Source organism: Pan paniscus, chromosome 9, assembly GCF_029289425.2.
Source record: "Pan paniscus chromosome 9, NHGRI_mPanPan1-v2.0_pri, whole genome shotgun sequence".
NCBI lineage: Eukaryota > Metazoa > Chordata > Mammalia > Primates > Hominidae > Pan > Pan paniscus.
Genome location: NC_073258.2, coordinates 60,223,951 through 60,250,566, shown reverse-complemented (window position 1 = coordinate 60,250,566; position 26,616 = coordinate 60,223,951). Strand labels below are relative to the sequence as shown.

The window sequence follows — 26,616 nt, the reverse complement described above, 5'->3', positions numbered from 1 at the left end:
GTTGATGTCACAGGTGGCATGGAAGGAAATAAATTATGTTTACCAAATAATTTTGGGTTGTAGAGGAACTATACATATTTTTTCCATATTTAACAGTGTATTTACCACTATCTAGTTAGGCAGAGAACAAAAACCACCTTGCCATTAATGAAGGTGTACCACCCTAGGCATTTAGAAAAACAAATAACAAATTATGTTTAAGTGTAAAAGTGAGCTAAGCACTTTAAGTGAGGCTTGGAAAAGCCAAGATAAACAAAATCAGTATTTGAGCTCTAATACATGTTTTGCACATCCACATAATTCTCTAAAAGTTTTCTAAGTAGGAAATTTTATTAAAGGAAACAGCCTCCAATACTCTAAATTATTGGCATTATATATAAACTTTTATTTAGGTTTAAGAGTCCATGTGCAGTTTTGTTATATAGGTAAACTGCATGTCACCAGGGTTTTGTGTTCAGATTATTTCATCACCCAGGTAATAAGCATAGTACCCCATAGGCAGTTTTTCAGTCTTCACCCTCCTCCCACCCTCCACCCTCAAGTAGGCCCCATATCTGTTGTTTTCTTCTTTGTGTCCATGTGTACTCAATATTTAGCTTCCACTTATGAGAGAACATGTGGTACTTGGCTTTCTGTTCCTGCATTAGTTTGCTTAGGATAATGACCTTCAGTTCCATCCATGTTGCTGCAAAGCACATGATCTTGTACTTTTTTATGGCTGTGTAGTATGCTATGGTGTATATGTGTCACATTTTCTTTATCCAGTCTACCATTGATGGGCATTTAGGTTGATTTCATGTTTTGCTATTGTAAATAGTGCTGCAGTGAACATATATGTGCATGTCTTTATGGTAGAACAATTTATATTCCTTTGGATATATACCCAGTCATGAGATTGCTGGCTTGAATGGTAGCTGTTTTAAGTTCTTTTAGAAATCACCAAACTGCTTTCCACAATGGCTGAACTAATTTATTTTCCCACTAGCAGTGTGTAAGCATTCCCCTTTCTCTGCATCTGTAATTTTTTGACATTTTAATAACAGCCATTCTGATTAGTGTGATGGCATTTTTTTGATTTGCATTTCTCTAATGATTAGTGATATCAGGTATTTTTTCATATCCTTGTTGGCCATGTGTACATCTTCTTTTGAAAAGTGTTTGTTCATGTCCTTTGCCCACTTTTTAATGGGGTTGCTTGTTTTTTTGCTTGTTAATCTATTTAAGTTCCTAATGGATTCTGAATATTAGATCTTTGCTGTATGCATAGTTTGCAAATATTTTCTCCCATTCCGTAGGTTGTGTATTTACCCTGTTGATAGTTTCTTTTGCTGTGCAGAAGATTTAATTAGGTCTCATTTGCCGATTTTCACTTTTGTTGCAATTGCTTTAAGTGTCTTTGTCATGAAATCTTTGCCAGGAATTATTGGCATATTTTCTTGAAGACAGAATCTCTTTTCTAACATTCCATGGGTTCAATCTGATGATCTTGAAGTGATGACTCTTGTTTACCTTTCTCTTCATCGTAGGTCTCAAGTTTCTCATCATTTAATGATTTATACAAGCTCTCATTTGTCTTTTTAATATCACAAAGAATAGAATCCATAGAATAACCAAATTCAATAAGGGCATGCACATTAAATCCTCGTTGATAAAAAAGCCCAAAGGTATGCAAAGCAACCAATTTGCCAGATGCATTAAACACTGGGGAGCCTGAGGACCCATCAGAGAAACAAGTATCATAACTAAGCGTGTGTGTGTTCCAAACCTCTGATAGGAAACTTCTTTGGGTAAACATACAGTATACATTACTGGTGGTATCATAGAGATCTACCAACCCATCTTGACAATCGTTTGGATATTTTTTCAATCGTTCATTTAGAGGAATCACAGTACAACCATCTATTTTCTTGATCTGGCCTTCAGGATGACCAATTAAATAAATCAAACCAGTAGATGGTTGAGGAGAAATCTGTCGCCATAGTCCTGGAGGAAATGCATTTCCATTTTCTTTTAGTTTTAAAATGGCATAATCTAGATTTTCATTGGACACTTTAAGCCATGGCTCAATGGAAAACCAATTGTCAGGAGTAGGGCAGAACTCTGTATAAGTGAAGGTTACCTTCGCACATTTGCTAATTATATCTGGCCACAAACTTGGATGTGTGTTTTTACCCACCATAAGATGTACAACATGTCGACAGGTGAAAATATAACCACCATTGAAGACAAAGCAAGTAGCATTGCCTGTGTTTCCATTATTGTCCCATTGCATGAACCCAACTGACTTGCTATAATATGTAAGCTGTTCGCAGGTTGCAACTGAAACAGAATTTGCAGTCATTTTTCCGAAGTCCTTTTTATATATGTTGAATTGCTTAGCTGGTGAAAGATTCATTCTCTTTTGTTCTTCCCGAAAATATTTTCTTACCCACTGTGCCTCCTCTTTAAAATTCGGATACTGATGCATTATGGCTTCATTCAACGTTTGATAATTCTTTAAGAGATTAATTGCCTCCTTTTGGACATCCAGATTAATAGCATACCGCCTACCCAGATGCGGCCTCCGTCTAACTTGTGAGTTTATTTGCCTGTATTTTCGGGGCAAACTACAAAAGTAATAATTTCTAATCCTGGGAATTGTCTGGTGAGTTTTATCTTTACTATAATGGCTTAGATCCTGAGGTGGGAGAATTTGCTCTCTGCTGTGTTCTACATCTTTGGTCTCTCCATCTTTCTTTGGTTTGTGGACTTTTTTCTTAGACTGTAGCAGACTCTGGTGATTAATTTCATCAGTGGCATTTTCATTCTGTTTAATTTTTTTAAGGCTATCTTTCCGTTGTAATGCTTTTTTTTTTGAAATGTCCATTTCTAAGACTTTTCCAGATACTTCATCCACCATGGACTGTTTTCCATAAATTTTCTTATGACCTTCCTTTAGTTTCCATTCAAATTCACCTATGTCAGACCGAAAACGGCCATCCTTGCATAAGGCTCCTTCAATAGTCTCACCCTTCAAGGCATAAATACAAAGTTTACTTCCTTTTTCATGAAGTTCGTTGATCTTAACAATCTTCTTTCTTGTCCTTCCTATAGCAACAACATGAAAAAGAATGCATTCCATGTTCGGATTTTCACATTGGCGTAATATGTGTCCATCTTTTTTGCTACTCTTTCTTTGACCAAATGTAATTTTAAAATGAGAATCACTAGGCAGGCACTTGAGAGGCATTCCTAAATTTATATGTCCATCTATTGTCTTTTCTTCATAAACAATAATGTTCTTATTAAACTGATTCTTTATCCTTTCACTGAAATAGTCATTAGCACTCAGGGCTGAGTAGATACTCTCGCTGGGTTTACCATATGCTGTAAACACACTACGGTCTAATTTTCTGGAGTTTCCATTCAACGTAAAGGTGAAACAACATTCTTTATTGTTCAAATTTGGATTCTGCATTTCAAGGGCTGTTTCATGCTTGTTGACTTCACTTTTAAGCTTAAAGGTGCTGCTACACTTTCTTATGCCAGATAGACAATGATCAACAGGTGTGTCAGCATGTGTCTGCTTCATGACAGTATCCTTAAAAAGGAAAGATTAAAGAGGTTAACAAGAATCACCTTTAATAATGTTTTATATTTTTCTAATGATAGAACTAATAGATATTATGAATAAAAATTGGATAATATAATGGTTAACGAATAATGGAGAAAAAATCAATCACTATTCTATCAATTTAGATACTCATTCTACACTTTATTTTAATTTTTAATTTTTTTTCTCTGTATACTTTGATTTTGTTTTCTGATTCTTAAAAGTAGTACTTTGATTTTCAACAAGGGTCCTAAGACCATTTAATGGGGGAAATATCATCTTTGTAACAAATGTGGCTAGAATAACTGGATATCCAGATGCAAAGAAATGAGTTGGACTCCTACCTTATACCTAACTTGAAATGGATCAGAAACAGCCCTCTATTATTTCATATGCAGATATAAATCTTATGTTTCTTAAATACTATGATGCATGTGACTTTATTTTTCACTAGGCAATGTGTCACTACTTTGTGCAGTAAGCAAACTTTGAAACCACAAGTTGAGGGGCTACAGAATATTTCACTGTATAATAATTTGTAATCCATCCTTTCATTGCTGAGTATTTAGATTATTTCCAGATTCTTATTCTAAATATGACAAAACTTCCTACAAACATAACATTTTTGTGTGCACATCTGAGTATTTCCCTAGGTCATATTCCCAGGAGTGGAAATACCGCAACTGAGGATGTAAACATATTTTGCAACATATATCCTGCCTAACTGCCTTCCAGAGAATTGTATCAACTCACCCCATCTCTTCTCTCCAGCTGCTCAAGGAGACCAACCTCAATCCTATGGTTGATTCCTTAAAAGGATTTGAGTGTTACTATTTTAAATATTTGCCAATTGATAGATAAAATTCTGTCTAATTTGACTGTTTTTAGAATGTACATTTATTCACTTACTAGTAAAGGTGGACTTACTTATCTTTTAGATATTTGAAAGATCACCTTTCAAGGATTCCCATTAAAAATCTGTTTAGTTTCTGTTCTGTCAATGGTTTTGACAGCACTAAGAAAATATATTAAAATGGCAGATAAATAATAGGATGGGATATATAAATAAATATAAATACTCATATACAATCAGTTGGTAGTAGGCCAGGATACAAGATATTGAGAATCTGATGGCAACAGAAATGAAAAACATAAGTAAAAAATATTATATGACAAGAGTCAACATAACTTGGAAGGAAATCATTGTGAAGTCTGAAGTATTGGATCTAGTCTATATAAATAGAGGAATAAGCCTGGAGAGAGTAAAATCAGGAGGTACAGCTCGGCTTGGATCATTTAGTAGGTAGGTGCAATGGAATGAGCTTAGGTCTTAGGAATAGTGATTTCCTTTTCGTCTTGGGGCTCTCCTATCACCTCATGTTTTCATATACTTATTGCCCAAATCTATGTCTGCAGCACTGACCTCTCATCTAAGCTCCAGATATTAATATTTTGTTGCCTCTTTGACATCTACTCTTGGATATGTCAGAGGCATTTCACTCTTAGCCCCTTTAAAACCAGAGTCATAAAATTTAATTGTGCCCCTCTTCCTGTGTTCTTGAATCTGATAATGGTGTCATTACACATTTGACTACTCAAGCTAGTATCCTGTGAATAGTACTCAGCTTCTTCCTTTATCTCTCATATACTGTGTTTTTAAAAAACTGTAAAACATATTATGCATGCAAAAACATTTTATGACACCCTATATTTCATATACTAAACATCCATGTATCTCTTCCCAACCTAAGAAATAGCACACTACGAATCATTAGAGGCATACAGTGTGTCCCTCCTTCATCTTATCTTCCTTTCTCATTCTCATGGACAACCACTAAGTCTGAATTTGTTTTAAAATTATCATTGTCTTACACTTATTTAGGGACATATACATATGTAGTAAAAGTATAAATAGTACACTGTTTCATTTTGCTGGTTTTGATTTTATATAAACAGATCCAGCTGAATATGTTCTTCTGTGATTTGCACTACTTATTTATTTTATTTTATTTATTTATTTTTTTGAGATGGAGTCTCGCTCTGTCGCCCAGGCTGGAGTGCAGTGGCACAATCTCGGTTCACTGCAACCTCCACTTCCTAGGTTTAAGCAATTCTCTGCCTCAGCCTTCTGAGTAGCTGGGATTACAGGTGCATGCCACCATGCCCAGCTAATTTTTTGCATTTTTAGTAGAGACGGGGTTTCACCATCTTGGCCAGGCTGGTCTTCAACTCCCGACCTCATGATCCACCTGCCTCGGCCTCCCAAAGTGCTGGGATTACAGGTGTGAGCCACTGCGCCCGGCCTGCACTACTTTTCTGAGGTTCATTCTAGTTGATGAAATTCTGTATCCATTTTTACAGTTAGAGAGAATTAACTGAAGAAACAAACTGTTTGTGAATATTTCTGTTATTTCTGGGGTTTTTCTAATAAAAGCAGTGGCTAATTTTGCTATGAATATCCTCAAAATGTTTCGTGGTGCACATCTACAAGGGTGTCTCTCAAGTATAGACTTAGAAGTGGAATTGCTCAACTTCAGAAATAGATTTTATCAATAAATATTTGAAGACATGAGGCAGTAGGAGAGCAATGAGAAAAAGAAAATGAGTAATCATCTTTATTATAATAGATATTGCCATATTATTTAACATAATGGTTGTACCACCTTGCACTTGCACCAATGAGAAATGAGAGTTCTCATCATTCTATGTCTTTATCAAAGCTTGGTGTTATCCATATTTTAATGTTTACCAATCTTGTGGGTGTGAAATAGCATCTTACTGAGGGTTTAAACAGTAGTTTCCTAATTACTAATGAAATTGAACCCTTTTTCACACTTCAGTCTCTAAAATGCTTGTTTATGTCTTTTGTTCATTTTTATACTGGATTATTTTTCTTTTTATTATTGATTCTAGGAGTATTTTAAATATTGTAGACACAAATTGTTTATTCATCATATGTGTTAAACATCTATTCTGAATTTCTTCTTGATTTTTCATTCTCAGGTGTCATAAAGGAGTTAATTTTAATGTTGTCAAGTTTATTAATCTTTTTATACCATTAGAACACCTTTCACAGGATAATTGTTTTTTTTTTTTTTTCAAAAAATTGTAAAGGTTGCTTTTACCATTCAAGTTTTTAATCTGGAATTATTTTTTGTATATAGCTTCAAGTAGGTATCACTTTTTATTTTTTGCATGTGGATAACTAATTACTCCAGCGATGCTGACTGAATTGTTCATTCTTTCTCCACTGATCTGTACTGTCAGTTTTGCCACATAAGATTGTTATGGGTTGAACTGTGTCCCCTCAAAATTCACGTTATAGTCCTAATCCCTAGTACCTCAAAATGTGATACTTATTTCGATATGCAGTTCTTGTTGATATACTTAGTTAAAAATGAGGTCACACTGCAGTAGGATGGGCCCCTAATCCAATACCCTTGATATCCTTAGAAAAGGTGGAAATATAGACATAGAGACAGACATACACAGAGGGAAGATGAGGTAAACAGCCATAGGAAAAACATGGCCAACTACAAGCTAAGGAGAGAGTCCTGGAACAGATCTTTCCCTCACAGCCCTAACAGGTCACAAACTCTGCTGACATCTTGACCTTGTACTTTGAACCTCCAGAATCATGAGACAATGCATTTCTGTTGTTTAAGCCAAACAGTCAGTGGTACTTTATTACCCCTAAGAGACTACATAGTCTGGACTTTTCTAAGAAAATACATTATGTAGAGCCCTCATTATCTAATCACCCATCAAAGCCCCATCTCTTAATGCCATCACCTTGGAGATTAGGATTTAAACATATGAATTGTGGGGGATGCAAAGATTCACACCATAGCACAAACTAATACAAAGATATTGTCACATCTTGAAATTTGTGAGTCTGTCTCTACTCTCTCTGTTCTATTCCAATGGTATATTTTTCTGTATATTCATGAAATATTGTCTTAATTTTGAACTTTTCTACTCATTAGTATATCTTGACATTGATTTATGTCTCATTTTCATGCCTTCAGCAAAATAATTTTCTCCATAAATGGTTAACAAATAATTTTTACATTTATTCCCAGGTAAATAATATTTTTCTAGGCATTATAAAATAATTTTTGATGATTACATTTTCTGATATTGCTGACTAAGCTAAATCCCTTGTTTTGTAAATATCAACCTTACCCCTAGCCAATATGCTACTTTACAATCATTCTAATATTTTATCTATAAATATTTTTTGTTTCAAAAATAGATATGATACCATCTGTGGATATTTCATGAATATGCTTTGTTCCCTTCTTTTCAATCCTCAAATATTATATTTTACTATTTTTTCTTATCACACTGCATTGGCTAAATTAAATTTTATTTACCAGCTAAATAAAGGCAGTAATAGTGAGCACTCCTCTATTCTCCCTCATTATAAGGGAAATACTTATAATGATTCATTATTTAACATGATGTTCCCTGTGAGATTTTTGAAGATGCTCTTAATCTGGCTAAGAAAACTTCTGGTATGTTTATATTTATGTATTTGATAGTAATAGGGGCAGCCAAGATAAAGTAAGCCCATTATAACCCATTATTTCCACTAATTAAAACTAAAGCCTTTGGAAAAATAAAAAAAAGCAGCATCCTGAGCTTCTACTTTGGCCACCATGGAATAACATAGAACTAATTTACACTCCTGCCTGAAAATCCTGGAGAAATGGACAAAATATACAAAATGGTTTCTAAGACATTGAGCATTAGTCAAAGAAGGACAGTGACACCTGAGAAACAGAAAAACAATGATGCAAACTCTATGACTGCCCCAGCTTACTGCCTGAAAAGAGGTTCTAGGCCATGGTGCAGGGAAAATAATCCAGGCAAAGCTCAGTAGCAACTGAGTTGAGGAAAAGGAACCAAGTTCTGGGAAGCCAATGGGTTTAGCTTTCAAAGGGCATGAGAGGACTGTACAGAGAGGGTCCCCATTAAGTCTTCAGATGACTAGTGATCCGCACATGCATGTGAGGAAATCACCTAAGTCAGGGAAATCAGCTACCCAAAAAGATTAGAAGGAACAATCCCTGGAGATCTTACAGGGCTGGGAATAGTTGCTGTTCCCACCAGACATAGGGAAAACATCATAATTCGTGAGGCATTGAGTACAATACTAAAAAGAACATTGCCTCAGCAATAGGGATATATTAGCTCTGTAATATACAGGCAAAACATTACAATAAAAGAAAACTACAGACCAATATAAACATAAATGCAAGAACTAATAGGTAAATACCAGGAATGCAAGGTTGGTTTAATTTTGAAAAATATATCACTGTAATAAGCCAATTAGAATAATTAAAATTTCTATATATACACAGAATCATCTCAACAGACATAGAGAAAGCATTTGGTAAGCCTGACATCTATTTCTAATAATATCAGCAACCTAGGAATAAAAGGAAACTTCTTCAATCTCATGAAGAACAGTTATGAAAAACTTACAGGTAACATCATACTTAATTGTGTAGGATTGAATGCATTCCCAAGACTAGAAAAAACACAAGAATGTTTGCTCTGGCAGAATCTCTTCACCATTGTGATGGAAGTTTTAGCCAGTGCAATAAAAAACAGAAAGAAATAAAAGGCATCTGGATCAGAAAGAAATTAGTAAAATTATCTTAATTCACAGATGACAGGTAATCTATGAAGAAAACTCTGACAAGATATGCAAGACTTTTGTCCTAAAATATATTGTAGGAAATTAAACAAGACCTGGCTGCCTTCCCCACTTCAGGTTCTGCTGAGTGATCAAATGCAGCCTTCAGGAGCCCCCTTGGAACCAAGGGGAGGAGCAGGCTGGCAAGAAGAGGGATGCCCCAGGTCTGAAGGAGTGAGGCAGAAGAACAGGACCTGGAGGCAGGGAACCTAAGGATGATTCACACTCACTTCCTGGAACTGAATCAAAAGGAAAATTCCACCTCTCCACAGTCAAGTAACAAAAGGATCAGAGGCTCCTCCTTTTGCAAATTATGCCCCCAACTCCCGCTTTCCACTGCATTGCAGATGAAACATGGAACGTACCTCTAGTTGGTCCTCTCCCGCAACCAGTGAAACTGGTTGTGGGCCACTACTTCATTTACATAGGGTGTAAACAAATTAACCAATGAGAAACCTCTAGAGGGTATTTAAATCCCAGAAAATTCTGCAACCAGTGCTCTTGAGCCCCTTGCTCAAGCCTGCTCCCACTCTGTGGAGTGTACTTTCACTTCAATAAATCTATGCTTTCGTTGCTTCTTTCTTTTGCTGCTTTGTTTGTATGTTTTTACTAAGTTTTTCTTTAAAATGCCAGGAACCAGGACAACTTTTAGTCAAGACCCTCCACTGGTAACAGGAGGAAGATTGGGGAGTCACTCTCTCACTCCCAAACCTCAGAAGAAGGCTTTGCCTGGGGTGCGGATTCCTTGAGGGCCATGACAGGGTACTAAGTGGCCTGAGGATTCAGTGCCAGTCCCAGCTTGCCCTGTGAAACCTCTGAGGGAGGTGGTAGGGTCCAGAGGGAGGAAGCACACATCCAGGCTCTGCTACATGTACCACCCACTGTGTGACCTTGGGCTACTTGTTTAACATCTCTGAGCTGTGCTTGGTAAGTGAGATAATATATGTGAAAGGCCAGGCTCTTATGGGGACCCTTGATACGTGTGAAGGGGGTGGAACCTTTTGGGGTAATCATACTTGCATCCCTAAAGGAGGCTTGAAAAACCTGCCCTCCTCCTACTCTCCTCAGAAACTATCAAAAAAGCAAATGTGTGAAACAAATGTAATTGTTCTTTCCACATTTTGATGGGACCTGAGTTCCTAAGGAGGCAGTACAGAAAAGTCCCCATGCCAAAAAAGAGTGGAAGTGGAAGGAGGGTCTAGGGATAGCAAATTCCAACTCAAACATGTCTCTTCCTTTCCAAGGTTGTGGGAAAGTATGTGGTAGTGATGGTGGGTTTTCTGCTTAAGGTATAGCAAGATCTCTAACTAAATAGGGTAAATGAAATATCTGGCTCATTCAGAGGGCAGGCAGCTCCCCTGTGACTTTACCCAAAGACATTCAAAGCAACTGCACGTAGTTTGTTTTCCCTCTAAGTGAGAAAGGGGTAAGGTTACAATTGTGTGTGCATCTCCCATTGAGATGTTCACCTGATTCTATCACTGCCTCAGAGACCTGGTAAAAATCCTGGGGCTTGTCAAATGGAGAAAGGGATGCCCAGGTCCAGAAGGGCTTTGCCCATGACCTCTCACGTTCAGAGTCTACTGGAGAGCCAGGACTCCACCTGCCTGACAGTCCCAGTCTGGGTCTGAGTTCTTGCCACCATTCTGCATCAGAATCACCTGGGGGTTTCTTGAAACACAGATTGCTGAGCCCTAACCCAGAGGATCTGACTTAATATATCTGGGTTGAGGCTGCAGTTTGTGTTGATTCTGCCATCCTAGGGTCCAGGCTTTGAGAACCCCTGACTTAAGGCAAAGGACAGCTGACCAGGCCTAGCTACCTTAGCTCCTGTCTACTCTGAGGCCTTTCCTTGATGGCCCTCAACTGCCTTCTCCTCAGTTAAGAGTCCTAGAAGCCAGTCACTCTTCCCTCTATAGCTCTGGGCTCCAGAAGAGGGGCTCACATGGAAAAGGAGGACCTGGCTCTTTTGAATGTCCCTTCACTGAGCCCTAGAATGCTCTGTGGAAAGGGCCTTTGGGACACAGCATTTCACCTTACCAGGAGGGGAGTGTCTAGAATTAAAATTAGAATAAATTATTGGATTGGGTAATCTGCACTCACTGTATGCCTTGTAAGAGTTCATGTGTGGTCAGGCATATTTGGAGATGCCTGTTACTCTTTGTTGGTAAGAATAAAAGAGTTTTGAATCAGCAGAATTTAGAGCAACATGTTCTGTCAGCAAGTTAGCTAGAGAAGCAGAAATGACTGAGGAATAATAAGGAGGAAGTGACTAAGGCCCAGGGCACAAGCAAGAGTCTAGGTGGAATCTGAGTAGAGATTCTAAGATTCTGGAGTCTTCTATGTACCTTCTCAGTCTCGAGGCCTTGGGGCAGAGCAGGAATTGACCACATTCACAGCATTCCCAGAGTGAGATTATGCCCAACCCCTGTCAAGATAGCCAAAGAGGCAGATAATGCACCGGGAGGTAAATATCCAAGTGAAACAGAGTAGGGATGGGACTCTGCCTCCACCACCAATAATGCATTTTTCCACACCCGCTGACTACCAGAACTTGCACCTCCACTGGTGCCATCCTCACTGGCTGTAAGACCTTAAAGAAACTAAGATAAGAAGCATTCTACCATAAATCTCATTCAAGGGAGTTAACTATCGCTTGCATGCACACAGGACTTTACCTCATTGCTTGCCTCATTATAATGTGAAAATCCCCACCCAGGGAGGGGCTTATCCACCATTTTTTGATCATGTGATGTAAGTACTAACATGATATCTCACTGGGCCTGCACACTCTACACTCCACCCAACACATGCAATGATATTAGCACACATCATGCTTTTCATGTCACCATGTTTAAAACAGCAAAAAGACCTCTCCTTGGGGAGCCATCTGGAGAACTCTCACTCCAGTGCTGTCTCCCTTGTATTCAAGAATAAGCCCCTAATAAAGCCTTGTCTGGGAAACTCACTTGGCCTTGTGTCAATTTCTGTTGCATGGGAGACTAAAAACTTGTGGCTGGTAACACAAGAAACTGGGTGTTTTAGTGTGATGGATGCCACAACAGTGGCAAAGATGGGGAACTGGATGACAGGGTGGGACCTGCAGGTGTTAAAAGCAGAAACAGCATGGATATGAGTAGTGGGTTCTGGAACAGTACAGAACCTTCCTATTCCTTGACTTTCTGTAACTTTTCTCCAGATTGTAACAGACTCAACCCTTGTCTTTCCCTGGCCCCTACTTCTAAGCCTGGCCAGGATTGGGGAAAGAATAGCATAAAGAAAGAGAGAAAGTGGCCCCCATCCCACTTCTCTGACCCCTCTTGTCTGATGAGGAAAACCCAGGCACGTTCCTTAGAGAATTCCAAGTCTAATGGAAGGGACACAGGTACTGATTAGTGAGTCAACAAGCACTAGACCTATTGGTCAGTCAACAAGCACCCTCCCATCTCTGAACCTTTGTACTTGCTGCTTTCTCTATCTTCAATGTTGTTCCTCTAGATATTTCCATCTAGGACTCACCTCCTCACTCCTTTCAGGTCTCTGATATCACCTTATCAGAGAAGCCAATTATCATCACTTCCAAAACAGCCTCCGCCATTCTCTTTTCCCTTCTGCCCATATCAAAACACACACACACACGTGCATGCACACACACAAACACACACAATTTATTTTTCCTTTCTCCCTCTACAGTGTCAGCTCCAAGAGAACAAGGATATCACTGTATTCACTGGTATATCCTTGGTACCTGTGACGTACCAGGCACGTAGGTTTGCAAGAAATGTTCATTGAATAAATGATCAAAGTGATTGAATGAATATCTACTATGTACTCACCACTGTCCTGGCCAATTAGCGACAAGGAAGAAAAAGGTGAAGTTCCTGTCAGTGCTAAGGTGCTTGGGTTTTAGGGTCAAAACCTACTTGTCATTTCTGCTCCCTCTCTGGCCTCCACAGTTTAAGCCCTACATTCTCCATCTCTCTTTTCCTTCACACCTCTCATCCACTCCATCCCCTCCTCTCTGCCCCTTCAGCTCCCAGTCTCAGGCCACTGCAGGCCCCCTCCTCTTTAGCCTGGATGTTTTTGGAATAGCCTCCACTCTCAACTCTTCTATCCCTTCAAGCATCTTCCCATCCCCTCTTTTCCAAGGCCCATGGGGCTAGAGTGTTCTGGCCCCTGTCCACCCCTCCCTCTGCCCCACCTTCTGCTGCTCAGCTCCTCTCCCCTTGGTCCCAGCTACAGTGATCACTCAGGCCCTGGACAGGAAGCCCTAGCCATTCTCAGGGCTTGTGCATTCACCATTCTGTCTGGCCTTCCCTTGGGTGTCTTCAGGGCCACTTCAGAGGCCTCTTGACTTCCCTAGCCAGAGCAGCACTCCAAGGCACACACTTGCCACTTTCTGTTACCTTTGTATGTTCTTGATCCACTAGCGGAAACTTTCTATTTGTCTGTTTCCTGGATAATCTCTTTCACTCTTTAAAATGTAAGGTTCACAAGAGCTGGGACTCTGTCCTTCTTTCACATGCCTAGTCCCTAAAGTAGAAGCTGGTCAGTAAAGTTTGCCGAGGGGCCAGGCTTCAAATGCATTCTGAACAAATGCCTCCCCTCTGTTTTCTGTCAAATTGGAAAACATTTCCCTCTAGGTGTGGTGAGACTCCCATAAGATGTGTCTAATGTGCCCGGCAGACTGTTGCATCTGGCATACATAAATCCCAATAACTTATGATCTTGACCATCCAGTTTCCAGGGGACTCTAAGTCTGGGGGACGCTGATAGAGACATGACTCCATCTGTGCAGAGCTTTTGTCTGGGGAGGGAGATTCCAGTGCTAGAGGTTTCTCTTTTGAGGAGTTTATGTAGGGTGGAGGAAGCAAGGGTTTCTCGTCAAAGGGGCAAGACATACTCCAGAGACCCAGAGGTAATAGCAGCCACTCACAGTTCTCTGGACAATCTTAAAGCTGCATGATGTCAGGATGACTAACCTCTGTCACTTGTGCCTTGTACTTCTGATCTTTCTAGTTCTCACCTTGTCTGGTGGCCTCGGAGAGAATAATGCACCAGTCACATTGCCCCTTCAATCACCCACTCCCTGCTCTGCCTTCATCCACCAGGTTTGCCTATCTCCCAGGTACCCCACAGCAAAAGAAATTAAACAAGACCAAAATAAATGGAGAATATATCTTGTTCAAGATTGGAAGACTCAACATGGTTAAGATGCTAATCATCCACAATTGTGTTAATTTTTTTACACAATTAACACACAATTTACACAAACACACAAACTTTGATCCAGATATTGCACCATACAAAAAAATAAATAAAACTTAAAATCAATTGCAGACTAAACCTAAAACTACAAAACTCTGGAAGAAAACTAGAAATGTTTTGTGATCTTAGATTTAGCACAGTTCTCTGATGTAAAAGCAAAAGCATGATCCACAAAGAGAAATATAGAGAAAGTGGACTTCATCAAAGTTGAAAACTTTTCCCTCCCGAAACAGGACTAAGAGGTTGAAAAGACAAGCCACACAGAGATAAAATATCAGGAATTATCACAAATATTATGAGAAAAGCAATATGACAAAGGACTTGTTTCCAAAATATGTAAAGCCCTCTCAAAACTCAGCAATAACTAACAAGTATAAAATGGGAAAAATATTTTAATAGACACTTCACCAAAGATATGTGGATGATATAAACACATGAAAAGATGCTCAAATCATGAGTCATTAGTGAAATACAAATTAATACCACAAAACGATGCCATTACATACCTATGAGAATGAATAAATCAGAAAAACTTTGTGTTGACAAGAATATGAAACAACTGGAACTCTCACACATTGGTAACGAGGATGAGAAATCATACAGCCATTTTGTAAACATTTTGATAATTTCTTATAAAATTAAAGTTATGTCATACACTTTCCATGACAGCAATTCCACTGCTAGGTGAATCCAAGAGAAATGAAAACTAATCTTCATACAAAAACCTGCAGGCAAATGTTCACAACAGCTTTATATACAAAGTCCCCAAACTGGAAACAATTCAAATGTTCTTAAGGGAGTGAATGGATAAACAGATTTTGATACATTCACACAGTGGAATGCTACTCATCAATAAAAAGAAAAAACCTATCAATGCATGCAACACTCATAAATCTTAAATGGAATGTTCTAAGTGAAAGAAGCCAGACTCAAAGGGTATGATTCAGTGTATGTTCCATTTATATGATGTTCTGGAAAAGTTAACACTAGAGTAATGAACAGATTAGTGGTTGCCAGGGACTGGGATGAATAGGGGACAAGTGGGGAGAACAGGAAATTATACAGAGTGATGGAACCACACAAGAAATTATTTAGGGTGATGGAATTGCTTTGCTTCTGGATTTTGGTCATGGTTACATTACTGCAGGCATTTGTTATAAGCCATTCAACTGTATACCAAAAAGACTGAATTTTACTGTATATGAAATACATAAATTTAAAGGAAACAATAAAAGTTAAAGCCTTTCAAATAATCTGTAAGACAATTAATTGGGTGTGGGGGTTTTTGTGTTCATTTCTATCATCTTTTTTTGTATCTTCTACTTTTGCCACTTTTTCTGAATTTATATTCCCTTGCTTTGTTGCCTCCTTTACTTTGATTTTTCCCTCTCATTCTATTTTCTAGACGAACAGTTTGGCAGTTTTATACTCTAGTTCTGTTCTATAATTGGATGCCCTAGACTAGTACTGCCCAATAGAATGTCTGCAGTGACGGAAATGTTCTACATCTGCACTGTCTAATTCCACAGCCACATGTGGTTCTAAAGTACTTGACACGTGATATAACTGAGAATTTGTACTATTGACCTTTTTCATTATTTGATTTTAGTTAAGTTGAATTTAAATTTAAATAATCACATGTGATTAGTGGCAATTGTCTTGAACGAAATAGCCCTAATCATTTTAACATTAATATTTAACTTAACAAAGTCTTAAGTGAATTGAATAACTCCTCCTAAGCAATACAAAGATAAAGTCTGTAAACACATCTCCTTTATTTACAGAAGGAAATCCAAAAACCTACACATGGAATTCAAAGAAAAAAAAGATACTGCAGCTATTTTCCAGAAAGCTATTCTACCTCTCTCACACTTTTTAGGAGCCATACACGTATGGAAATGAATTCATGACAGCTTAAGAATATCTATATGTGCCCTCTCAGTCACAAGGTTTTGTGTTGAAATGGGTGAGCTACTTAAGTTGGGACAATTAGATGGCAAAGAGAAGTTTCCTCAGGAAACCAGGATAGACTCATTATAGGGAGAGTAAAGCATCTGATATTACTGCAGCTCTATTTGTCACTATGCAGAAAGCCAGCCAGGGGATAACATGAAAAGCAGAATACAGAGACTGAACACACAAACAAGTCCTTAAAGAAACTGTATACCACTGAATTAAGAGCTCAGCTGAATTCTGGAATGTCCACTCATGTGAACCAGTGAATCCATTTTATTGTTTCACAATTAGAAAATATTTTTACTGGAAATGTGGAAAGCTCTTATTGATATAAAGCCTACTGTGATCTTGGCACCATACTACCTTACCAGTATAGAAAACAGTATTTGCCTACCATATTCTTGAATTCTCCTTATAAAGCATCAAATGCAGCTATCCTGTTCCCCAAATATGTTTTCCTGTGTACATGACTTTACTTAGGCCATTCCTTCATCCTTGATACACTAGTGAAATGTTATTCATTCTTTTTAAAAAATAACTTAGTTTTAGACATACAAAATGCATAATTAATGTACATAATTAATGTATACAACTTGATGAGTATGGAGATACATTATCACCACAATCTATGCCATCAACCTATCTATCACCTCCCAAAGTCTCTTCCTGCCCTCTTATTATTTTTGTAATTAGAACACTTAACATAAGATCTATCATTTTAGCAAGAACTTGAGTATACAACAGTGTTATTAACTATAGGCACCCATGCTGTACAGATCCCTAGAACTTATTCACCTTGTATAAGGAAACTTTGTACCCCTTGACTAATACCTCCATTTTTCTCTATTCCCAGCCCAACAACCACTTCGACACCTATGAGTTTGACAATTTTAGATTTATTATTCATTAATAAATCATTTCTCATATGACGCTGCTGTAGTTTCCTAAGTCTGAATTAAGCATTCTTCTCTCTGTACTCTAAAATCACTTGTTTATGTCTCAATTTTGTATTATCATTTTGCATATTTTGAGCAAAATAGTGTGGGTCAAAAACCATTCTCTGCAGTCTGATGGACTAGGTTTAAATCCTTGCTCTGAAGTCCATTACTTCTGCAACTATAAGCAAGTTGAGATTCAGTTTCTTCTTTTATAAAATAAGTATGATAATAATACCTACTGCATAGTTCTATTAAGTGTTAAATGAGATAATACATATGATGGGACACAATTCTAGGCACACAGTGTTTCCTCAGAAAACATTAGCTAATTATTTTTGCCTGTCTACACTTTCCAAGACTTTAAGTGTCTATATTGTTTGTTAGTCATCTTGTTGTCTTAACATACGTTTAGCATTGTTAACTCATAACCTATCATTTTGCTTTCCACAAGCACTTATGTGTATGAGCTCCCCAAATATATTTTAAACTACCTAAGAGAAGGGCTTATAACGACCATTGTTTAAGAACTTATCTCCAAGAACCTCATATGGCACTATAGTTAGACTATCACTCCTCTGAGGAGTTGTAAAAAAGTAGATATACCTTTGAAACTTCAGGTCTAGTCCTCTGGTCATCTTCCATAGCGCTAAATGACTTGTTTTCTTCAGTCTTCATGGAATTCATGATGAGTTCAAAGAGAATGTAACTAACTTCTACTACTCGATAAGATGGAGAAACAAGGATTGAATTTATTCTGCCACCTGAAATGTCTAAAAAAACCAAAAAAACAAGATCTATGAAATAACCACTTTCAAACACTGGAGATCAGGTGGTGTGGGACCTCATCTCTGATATCTGAGAAGAAAATCATATGAGGTAAGCCCTATGGCTATTTAGCTTACTGTATGGAGTTTCCAAGGCATATCTTAGGAAGGAGAAACAGGCAGAGTCTAGCAGTTTCCCTGAGTTGAGAAGACAAGCAGGGAGTTTTGGGAGGCCAAGATGACTGGAGCTTGTACGACAGAGTACTAGGGAGAAGACAGCCACAGGAGCACACAGTATCAGAGATCTGCAGTGGGTATCCCTTGAGATTTCAGCTTGGTCAATGCATGAGTGGAACGAAACTGTTGAAAAGGAACAGGAAAAGAAGTACCCCAAAGAAGCAGATGTAACAATTTCTGAGGCTCATACAGGACTGTGTATAATTTCAATTCCCAAAAATCCGACTAGAAAACTTCATAATTCATGAAGTATCAGGGAGACTACTCTGAAAGGTATTTCTTCCGCAGTAGGACAAAATTAGCCCTAGTTCTGCTCCCACCTAATAAATAAAAGCAAGCTTTGAAAGTATAAAATGGTTTCCATGTAAAATATCAACATACTAGAACAAAGCTCAAGAATATTGATAGGAATGTAAAAATTTCTGGCACCCAAAGTTGTGAAATTAACAAAGCTTGATATCTAATAAAAAAATCAGCAGGCACTTAAAAAGTGGATAAATATGACCCATAATGACTAGAAATATCAGTGAATAGAGAGAGGTCCAGAAGTGAGAGAGAAGATAGAACTAGTAGTCAGAAACATTAAAAGTCATTACCTTGAATTTCTGGCCAAAATGGAGTAACAGGGACTGGATTTCCCCCTAGTATGAAAACAGAACAAAACAAAAAAGAGCAAAACATATGAAACAATGGTTTGCAAGGAACTGGACATTATGCAATTAAGGACAGTGACAATTGAAATGTATCCTATAATCCACTTTAGCAGACTACCTTGAGGAATTCCAGGCCAGTGTGGCAAGGAAGGGCAGCAAGACAAAACCAGTAGGAATTCCAGATTTAAGGAGACAAAGCTGAGAGACCAAGGTGACAAGAGGTCACAGGCCAAAGACATGGTGGGAGACCTGCACAGAGAGGGAACTCTGGATATATGAAGAGGGTTCCCCTAAAGCATTCAGCTGTGTACTGATCAGAGCAGCAGCTGAGAAAACTTCCCAAGGCCAGGAAAGAACCACCCTAAAACTGTCATAGTCTAACTTTCCACCAACCCTCTCCCTGTAACCCTTTTAGGGATCCCCATTTCCTCATTTCTAGATTAAGGACTTTGGCTCAGATGAAACTTTTATTGTTAGTGTGAATTGGTTCCTCTGAGCTTTTTAAAAAGGATTCCAGATCCCACCCTCACAGACTCTGATTCAGTATGTCGGGGTGTGGCTATGGAATCTGCATTTTTACCTGCCTCACTCCACAACCCCCGCCTCAAAGGCGCACCAAGTTCTTTGAACAGCTGCCTCTGTCACCGCAGGATGACCTCAATGCTTTCCTAAAGCCCCAGAACCTGTGAAGGTAACCTGTGCTTGAAGCTGTGCTTGCTTACAGAAACAGAGACTGGATGTCAGTAACCACCGTACTACAAGATGGGAAACGAACTTAGAAGCGCTACCCTAACCTGAATCCTTGCTAATTACCATACCTCAATCTGTGCCTCGGGGAGAAACGCAGCTTGCTAGGCACATGTAGTGTTGGGTGGCAACAGAAAATAGGAGACTGCCACATTCAGCTGTTTCTGGAAAGCCCCATCTCTTTCCAGAAATCCTTGCTTTCCAACTACGTGCCCTAAAAGACCTTAAGAAGCACCCTCACACTACACTCCAGGCACTTTGAGCAGGAGCTCTCCTACTCCATTCCTTGATCAGTGAATAGTTTCTGCTCTGCTTAACCGAACCTGGTCTCCTTCTATGGGCGCGAACGGCACCGGGCAGGGAAAGGACCCACCAGGGTCAAACGACCCTCTCGAGATTCAGGAACACCCAGATGATCTCTAAGTATCTCTTCAGGAGTACAACTCTTGGCCTTTGAAGCTGAGACAGGGGGAAGGGAATTACAACGGGCGGCTGCCCAGCTCCCCATCCAAAACCCCCTTGACTTTGGGCTGAGGTCCTTCTGCCTACTGCCCTTGTCAGCCATCCCCCTAAGAACTCCAGGTCCGACCCGGGAAAAGAAAAACCACTCACAGAACCGGAGAGTCTGTCCACACGGTGCAAGTGCCCGTCAGTGCCCGCCGCTCTGGATTCGCAGGTGCTGGAAAGACTGCTCTTTTATATCTCTCAGCTGAACTTTTCCCGCCTAGAAGGGCTCGCCCGTGCGCGGCAGGAGCCTGGGAACTGACACTCTCGCTGGCCAATGGACGAAGAGTCTCTGGAGGCTGTTTTTCTCTCATTGGATGTAAATGACTCATCCCTCATCCACTTTGGAAGCCAATTATCATCACTCCAGACAGTGATTGAAGGGAAGGACCGGATGAGCGCGCACGCCTGTGCGCGCGCAGGTGGGTCTGAAGGCCGGGCCGAGGGGACTGCGCGCCAACCCGCCCACCCTCCCTATTTGTCTGGATGACCCTTCCCGGTCTCAGTGATCCCCTCCCCGGCACCACTCAGTCCACGGCCAGTTCCCGCGTCCCAGGATAAACTAAGCAATCACTGTCCTGCTCTTTCCCGCTCATGGGCGTCCCCTGTCTCCCAGTGGAGGCTAGGGAGGAGCTGCACGGTAGCTGGGCGGAGTGGGAGGTGCCTGGAGGTTTCGCGCTTTCTCCGACTTTTGATTGCCAGCGCGCTGGCGGGAGCAGTGCGCTGGCGGGAGCTGCAGGGCGAATAGCCCGCCAAGTTGCTTAGGTGTGTGGCAGTTGCTGCCTTTCTGCAGCGGCGGGGTGGGCGACGGTGGCGGGATGAGCATCCAGGCGGGATCCTTTGGCGGCAGCAGCAGAGAGAGCTCCACCCGGATAATGCAGAGGCCCAGGCTCCAGCGGACTTCAAGTCCCAGAGCAGGCTGCACCCGCGTCTGCGTGAAGTCTAAAGGGACTTGGCCTGATCACAAATGAGCTAACTTCGCGGCGGGGCTGGCGAACACAGACAATGCCAGCCTGGAGGAGGAAGTGGCCAGCACTGCTTAGGCCTCGTTGCCAGGACGCGCATTACTGAGTGCGGTACTTTACCCTTTGGATGAAGACTCCGGAGTTCGACCTCCCCAAACTGATATCAAAGAAGTGCTTTGCATGGGGCTTGAGAAAACATCTTACTGTTTAAGAAAAGAACGTCCTACTGTCTGAGAAGCTGAATAGAATGAGATGCCATCAGTATTGGGTATTATTTTTCAGAAGTTGCTCAAAGAAGGAGAGAAGATGGTTGATTAAGTGGGGATGGTGACAATTATTTTGTAACTCATAGAAGGACAGATGTTTATGTAACAGTTGATAGTTTTGGTGGAATAATCATGAGCATGTTTCTGAAATTAATGTAAAATATACAGAGACCCCTAAAATCACTGCTTAAATTACACAGGTCTTGAGGTGTTCGGAAAGAGCAAACTTTGGAAGTATAATTGTAAAAATTATGTCATACAGACAAAGAGAAGAGAAAACTTAACGACAGCTTTCTTAAATCGCTGTTATTCTTGAATCATCTGAAAGCAGTACACGTGCCTGGCACCAATATACATCAGAGAGTAAATCATTGCACAAGGAGACTTGATCTTCTTTTTTTGTAGAATCTGGAGGAAACAAATCTATGAAAAGCAAGAGATGGTAGAGAATGGTGTTGTCGAAATTGCCTGACATCATTGGAGATAGAGAATTTGCCCTGGTAAAAGGCGCTCCTCAGGGAGGAGCATCTGCACATGCCATTAGCATAAAGCCCCTGGTGGGCCACATGAAGAAGTCTGGATTTTGCTATAAATGTGAAATTTATTTTAAATGGAGGATTTGAAGCAGGGGGGTAATATACCCTGACATATTTTAAAAAATCACCCTAGCAGCGTTTGTGCGGGGTACAGACTCTGGGAGGACAAGAAGAGATGTGGAAGGTAGAAGGCAGCTAAGAGTCTGTCCCAGGATTGCAAAGATGTTGGAGCCCGACCTCAGATGGTAATGGTGGAAGTGTTAGAAATGGCTGGATTCCACATTTATTTTGAAGGGCCAGCCCTTGGAATTTGCTTATGGATGTTCCATAAATAAGAGAAACAGAGGGCTCAATGACGATTCCTGGGCTTTTGACTTGAGCAACTAGAAGGATGGGGAAGTCTGAGGACAGAGATGCTGTGTGTGTCAGGAGTGGGGTGTGTGTGTGTGTGTGTGTGTGTAAAATTCTACTTTCGACATGTCGAATTGGAGATGCTAATCCACTCCAACTGAAAAATAAGGAGGGAAGTGGACATTCAACACATGATGACAGGAAGACAGGGAAGCTGGGACTTATGATGGTAACAATGTTGGCCATTAACTGAGAAGTTTTTTTTTTTTTTTTTTTGACACAGAGTCTTGCTCTATTGGTCAGGCTGGAGTGCAGTGGCATAATGTCGGTTCACTGCAACCTCCACCTCCTGTGTTCAAGCGATTCTCATACCTCAGCCTCCTGAGCAGCTGGGATTACAGGAGCCTGCCACCATGCCCAGCTAAGTTTTGTTTTTCTAGTAGAGATGGGGTTTCATCATGTTGGCCAGGCTGGGGTCGAACTCCTGGCCTCAGGTGCTCTGCCTGCCTCAGCCTCCCAAAGTACTGGGATTACAGATGTAAGCCACCACCTCAGGCCTAAGAAATATAATTAAAGTACAGGGAAAATTAAAAGAAAGTTCACAGAGAGATATCACGGCAAATGATAAATACAAAAGCCTGCCTTGTTTCCCATAGCCCCTGTGTCTTAGATTCCCTGAATTTTACCTCCCAGTGGACCACCCTTGTCCCTTTGTAATGGCGCTCCAAGCAGCACTGCTGCACACCAATTCCTGAGCTTCCCTGCTTCTTGAGCTTAGGAATAGTTATGCTTCTATTTCCTGTTTATTTGCTCATCACTGGAGTAGCAACTGAACCACACAATTGGGATAAGTAACCTGAGGCCATTTTGGGAGTAATCTTCCATTTCTTCCTTACGTATAAAACTGCCCCTCACAGAGAAACTAACTGTCTAGAGTGATAGGTCCAGAGTAGAGTGATAGGTCCAGAGTAGAGCTCTAGCTTTGCTTTTCCCTTTGCAGCTGTGCTCTGAGAGCTTTGATGCAATCCCACTGCAATTGGAATCAGTGACAGAGTAGGGATGCTCAGGGAATCTTTTGGGCCACCAAAGAAAACTCACTTCTAGCTAATGCTTATCTGGGGCTATGGAAGTTGTCTAACATCCCTGGGGACAGAGTGTTTGCCCTGAAAAGGAACATTCCCTTGGCACAAAGTATCCTGTTGGCTGGATTTTATTATAAATGTGACAAGAATGCTTTTGGCCAGTAACTGGTGGTTGGGTCACTTTGTGTTTTGTAAACCCATAAAGAGGAAAAGGCCTCTCATGTGGTTGGGAGAGGTGGGAATGGATCATGCACTAAGGTCAGGTCTGGTGAAGTTAGGGAATAAGGCCAGTGTTGACGAAGAGTGATTCCTTCATGAACCCCTAAAAGATGCTCTTGAACCCTACCAGTAGGATGATGTCTGTATTTAGAGGTGCAGATGACATGTTCTTGGAATACAGAGGAAGGCACCACTGCCTCTACCTTGAGAGTATATCACAGAGAAAGATTTATATTTGGACTAGATGGCTGAGAGATGAGTAGGAGTTTGATAGAAGAGAGCAGGGAAACTGGCTGTACAACGGCAGAAGTGGCAGGAAAGGCTGAGGAGAATTGGCCTCTGGGGGTGGGTTATAGATATGGGCCTGGGCACCACATTCTGGAGCTTGCAATGGGGTATGTAAAAGCTTAGATGGGATGGTCTTTTCCTCTCCTCCCATGGGTTCATAGTTGGCCCACCTCACTCACTGCTGCAAACAAGCTGCCCCCATTTGAGAGAGAGGTGGAGTGGGGTCTCTAAGCCTCCAGCAACCACTTAGGAGCCAGCCTTGATGCCCCAGCAGCTAACCTCATGGAGACCCTGTAGTCCATCCTATCTTGGGAAGACAACGCAGGCATGGGGAAGGTAACATTCCCCTCCAGACTCCAGAGGCTCCAAGGAGCCTCTCTCTCTCTCTTCAAGAAAAGAAATAGTCACTGAGCCGCGGGTGGAGGTGAACATGGTTTGGGACCAACAGGCGGCTGGATGGTTTCACCTCCACGGTCATACAATGGTACTGGGAGATGAATGGGGGTAGGGTGATCTAGAATTAGTTCAACCTCAACTTCCAGTGGGGTGGAGCTTGGAGTTGACTCATTGTGGCCCCATTTAATATTCGCAGTCACCAGTTGGGGTAGGTGGGACTGTTGCTCCCATTCACAGATCAGGACAGGATAGTTTGCTAGAGGTCACAGGACTAGTTGGGGAAAGGAAAGGGTGTCAGGTAGGATTTTAACCTTAGAGCCTCACGTTTTCTTAGGCTCTTTCAGGGGGACCTTGGGCAAATTCCGTTCTCTCTTGGTGGGGGGGTCTCCATTCCTTATTTGTAAATTAAGGAGTTCTTCCAGTTTGTGATTCTCTGTACTTTAACTTGGATAGGTTTTGTAAAATGGGGATTATGGGAACCCCACTATATTTAAGTAGAGTAGGTCTGGGGTGAGGCCCAGTAATCTGCAGCTTTGAACAAACCCTGGCATCCACAAAACTGGCTGAGATACTCAGGGAAAGTTTATGGTGCATGAAAATCTTATTGGGAGCTGTCCAAAACACATAACACTGAGCTCCATCTGCAGAGATCCTGTTTTGATACCCTTGGTTGGACTGTGACTGGGTAATTTGCATTTGTCAGAAGTGAGGCCAGTCAGCTGGTCAACAACCCCTCGTGTCGCTCTGTGGGGCGTCCGCGGTGCTTCTTTACTTGCATCTTGTGGGAATGACATCTGCGCAGGCAGCCCCTTTTTAGCACCGCTCCTCGCACGCGAGCCCAGCCCTTAAAAACCCAGCCCAGCCCCGGGTTTGCAGATACTCAGGGCAGGGGAAGGCGCCTTTCCGCATTTGGTGTAGTCCCGCATGCTGCCATTTGATGTCGCGGGAGAACGCGCCTACAGGGATTGGGCGGGGCAAGGAGGCGAGGAAGGAAAAAAAGCGACAAGTGAAGATTGACATCCATTAAGGTCAATGGTAGCTCAATCTTCGGTTCTCTGACTCCCAAGCTTCCCATTCTCTTAGGAGGCTGCATTTGTGGCGCTAAGAAAAGGGATGGGCGTGGAAGATTCCAGGACATGTGCTCGCTGAAGATACAACTGTTAGTCCAAGGTAACTCCCGCTCGTAGTGGCTCAACCCTCTTTGTCAATTCACCTTCCTCTAAGTTAACTATGGCTGCTCCACCTCTTTAGGGAAACCTACTCCCCATCGCGCTGGGTATTTTGGATTTTTTAAAAGCGTCGCGGGGTAAAGTCAGTGTTGTGCTTTTCCTTTTCTCAGCAGGTAAGTATTTCTGGCGCTGACAGCGGGGAGCTGCCGGGCGGGAATAGGGGTGAAGAGAGAATAGGGAGAGAGATAACAGGTGTGAAGCGTCCCTCAATGCCAGGCATCCTGCTTTGGCACCTTCAGTAAGTTTGTCTCAATCATCTTTCTATTGAATTCATTTTCTGTTTCACAGATTAGGAAACCTCAACTAAGTGGCCCAAGGACAGTCCTTGGATAATTTTAACTTCTGTCAGACACCAAAGCCTAAGGTCTTTTATTTTGCAGAGGCTGCTTTGGCAGGATTTCAATGCATGCAGGTCCTGCGAATCACTGCTCCTCACTCACTGATCTATCCCGCTGTCCACACATTCATTCACCCATTCATTTCTTAGGGGCTCATCTGCAAGGCGTGGGGCTGGATGATACTAAAAATACAAAAGGGACTCTGATGTAAAGTAGAAGAGATTTTTTAAAAAGATTTACCCAGAATTCCGGTGCTCAGCATGGTTTCGATTTTCCCCCCCAACATACTATTGATACCTATTATGTTCCACATAATATGATGGATTCTGAAGATACAGAGATGGGTGAGACCTATCCTTGCCTTTCAGAAGCTCGTTGTCGTAGGCAAGAGTAATCTCTGAGGTTAAATTTTAGATATCTATTTTTTAACAAATTGAGCATCAACTCTACATATTCTACTGTAATTAATGTACTAAATAATTAAATATTACACACACTTAATTTCTTATTTTTTAGAGGAAGATGAATCTAAATGGTGGTTCAAGTATGTCCTTTGTTGATCCTAGTGGACCATCTTGGGTGC

The 26,616-nt window shown here is 40.9% G+C and overlaps 1 protein-coding gene across 2 annotated transcripts; it reads right to left on the bottom strand.

Moving 5' to 3' along the window:
• Positions 1-340: 340 nt before the first annotated feature.
• On the bottom strand, positions 341-20,623 carry FAM111B (FAM111 trypsin like peptidase B). 2 transcript variants are annotated; one of them, XM_003826371.6, is made up of 4 exons: positions 20,472-20,623; positions 19,056-19,100; positions 18,062-18,228; positions 341-3,580 (listed from the first exon to the last, which is right to left on the bottom strand). In XM_003826371.6, the coding sequence occupies exons 3-4, from the start codon at positions 18,140-18,142 to the stop codon at positions 1,457-1,459; spliced, it is 2,205 nt and encodes a 734-aa protein (XP_003826419.4). In that variant the 5' UTR covers positions 18,143-18,228; positions 19,056-19,100; positions 20,472-20,623; the 3' UTR covers positions 341-1,456. The 2 variants fall into 2 exon arrangements, with proteins under 2 accessions (XP_003826419.4, XP_034788563.3); XM_034932672.3 differs by lacking the exon at positions 18,062-18,228 and having other exon boundaries at positions 20,472-20,583.
• Between the last annotated feature and the right edge of the window lie 5,993 nt (positions 20,624-26,616).

Coding starts and splice junctions, on each gene's coding strand:
- FAM111B (XM_003826371.6), bottom strand. CDS start 18,142: ATGAATTCCATGAAGACTGAAGAAAACAAGTCATTTAGCGCTATGGAA. Junction 3,581..18,061: donor CTAGACCTGAAGTTTCAAAG/GTATATCTACTT, acceptor TTCCTTTTTAAG/GATACTGTCATGAAGCAGAC.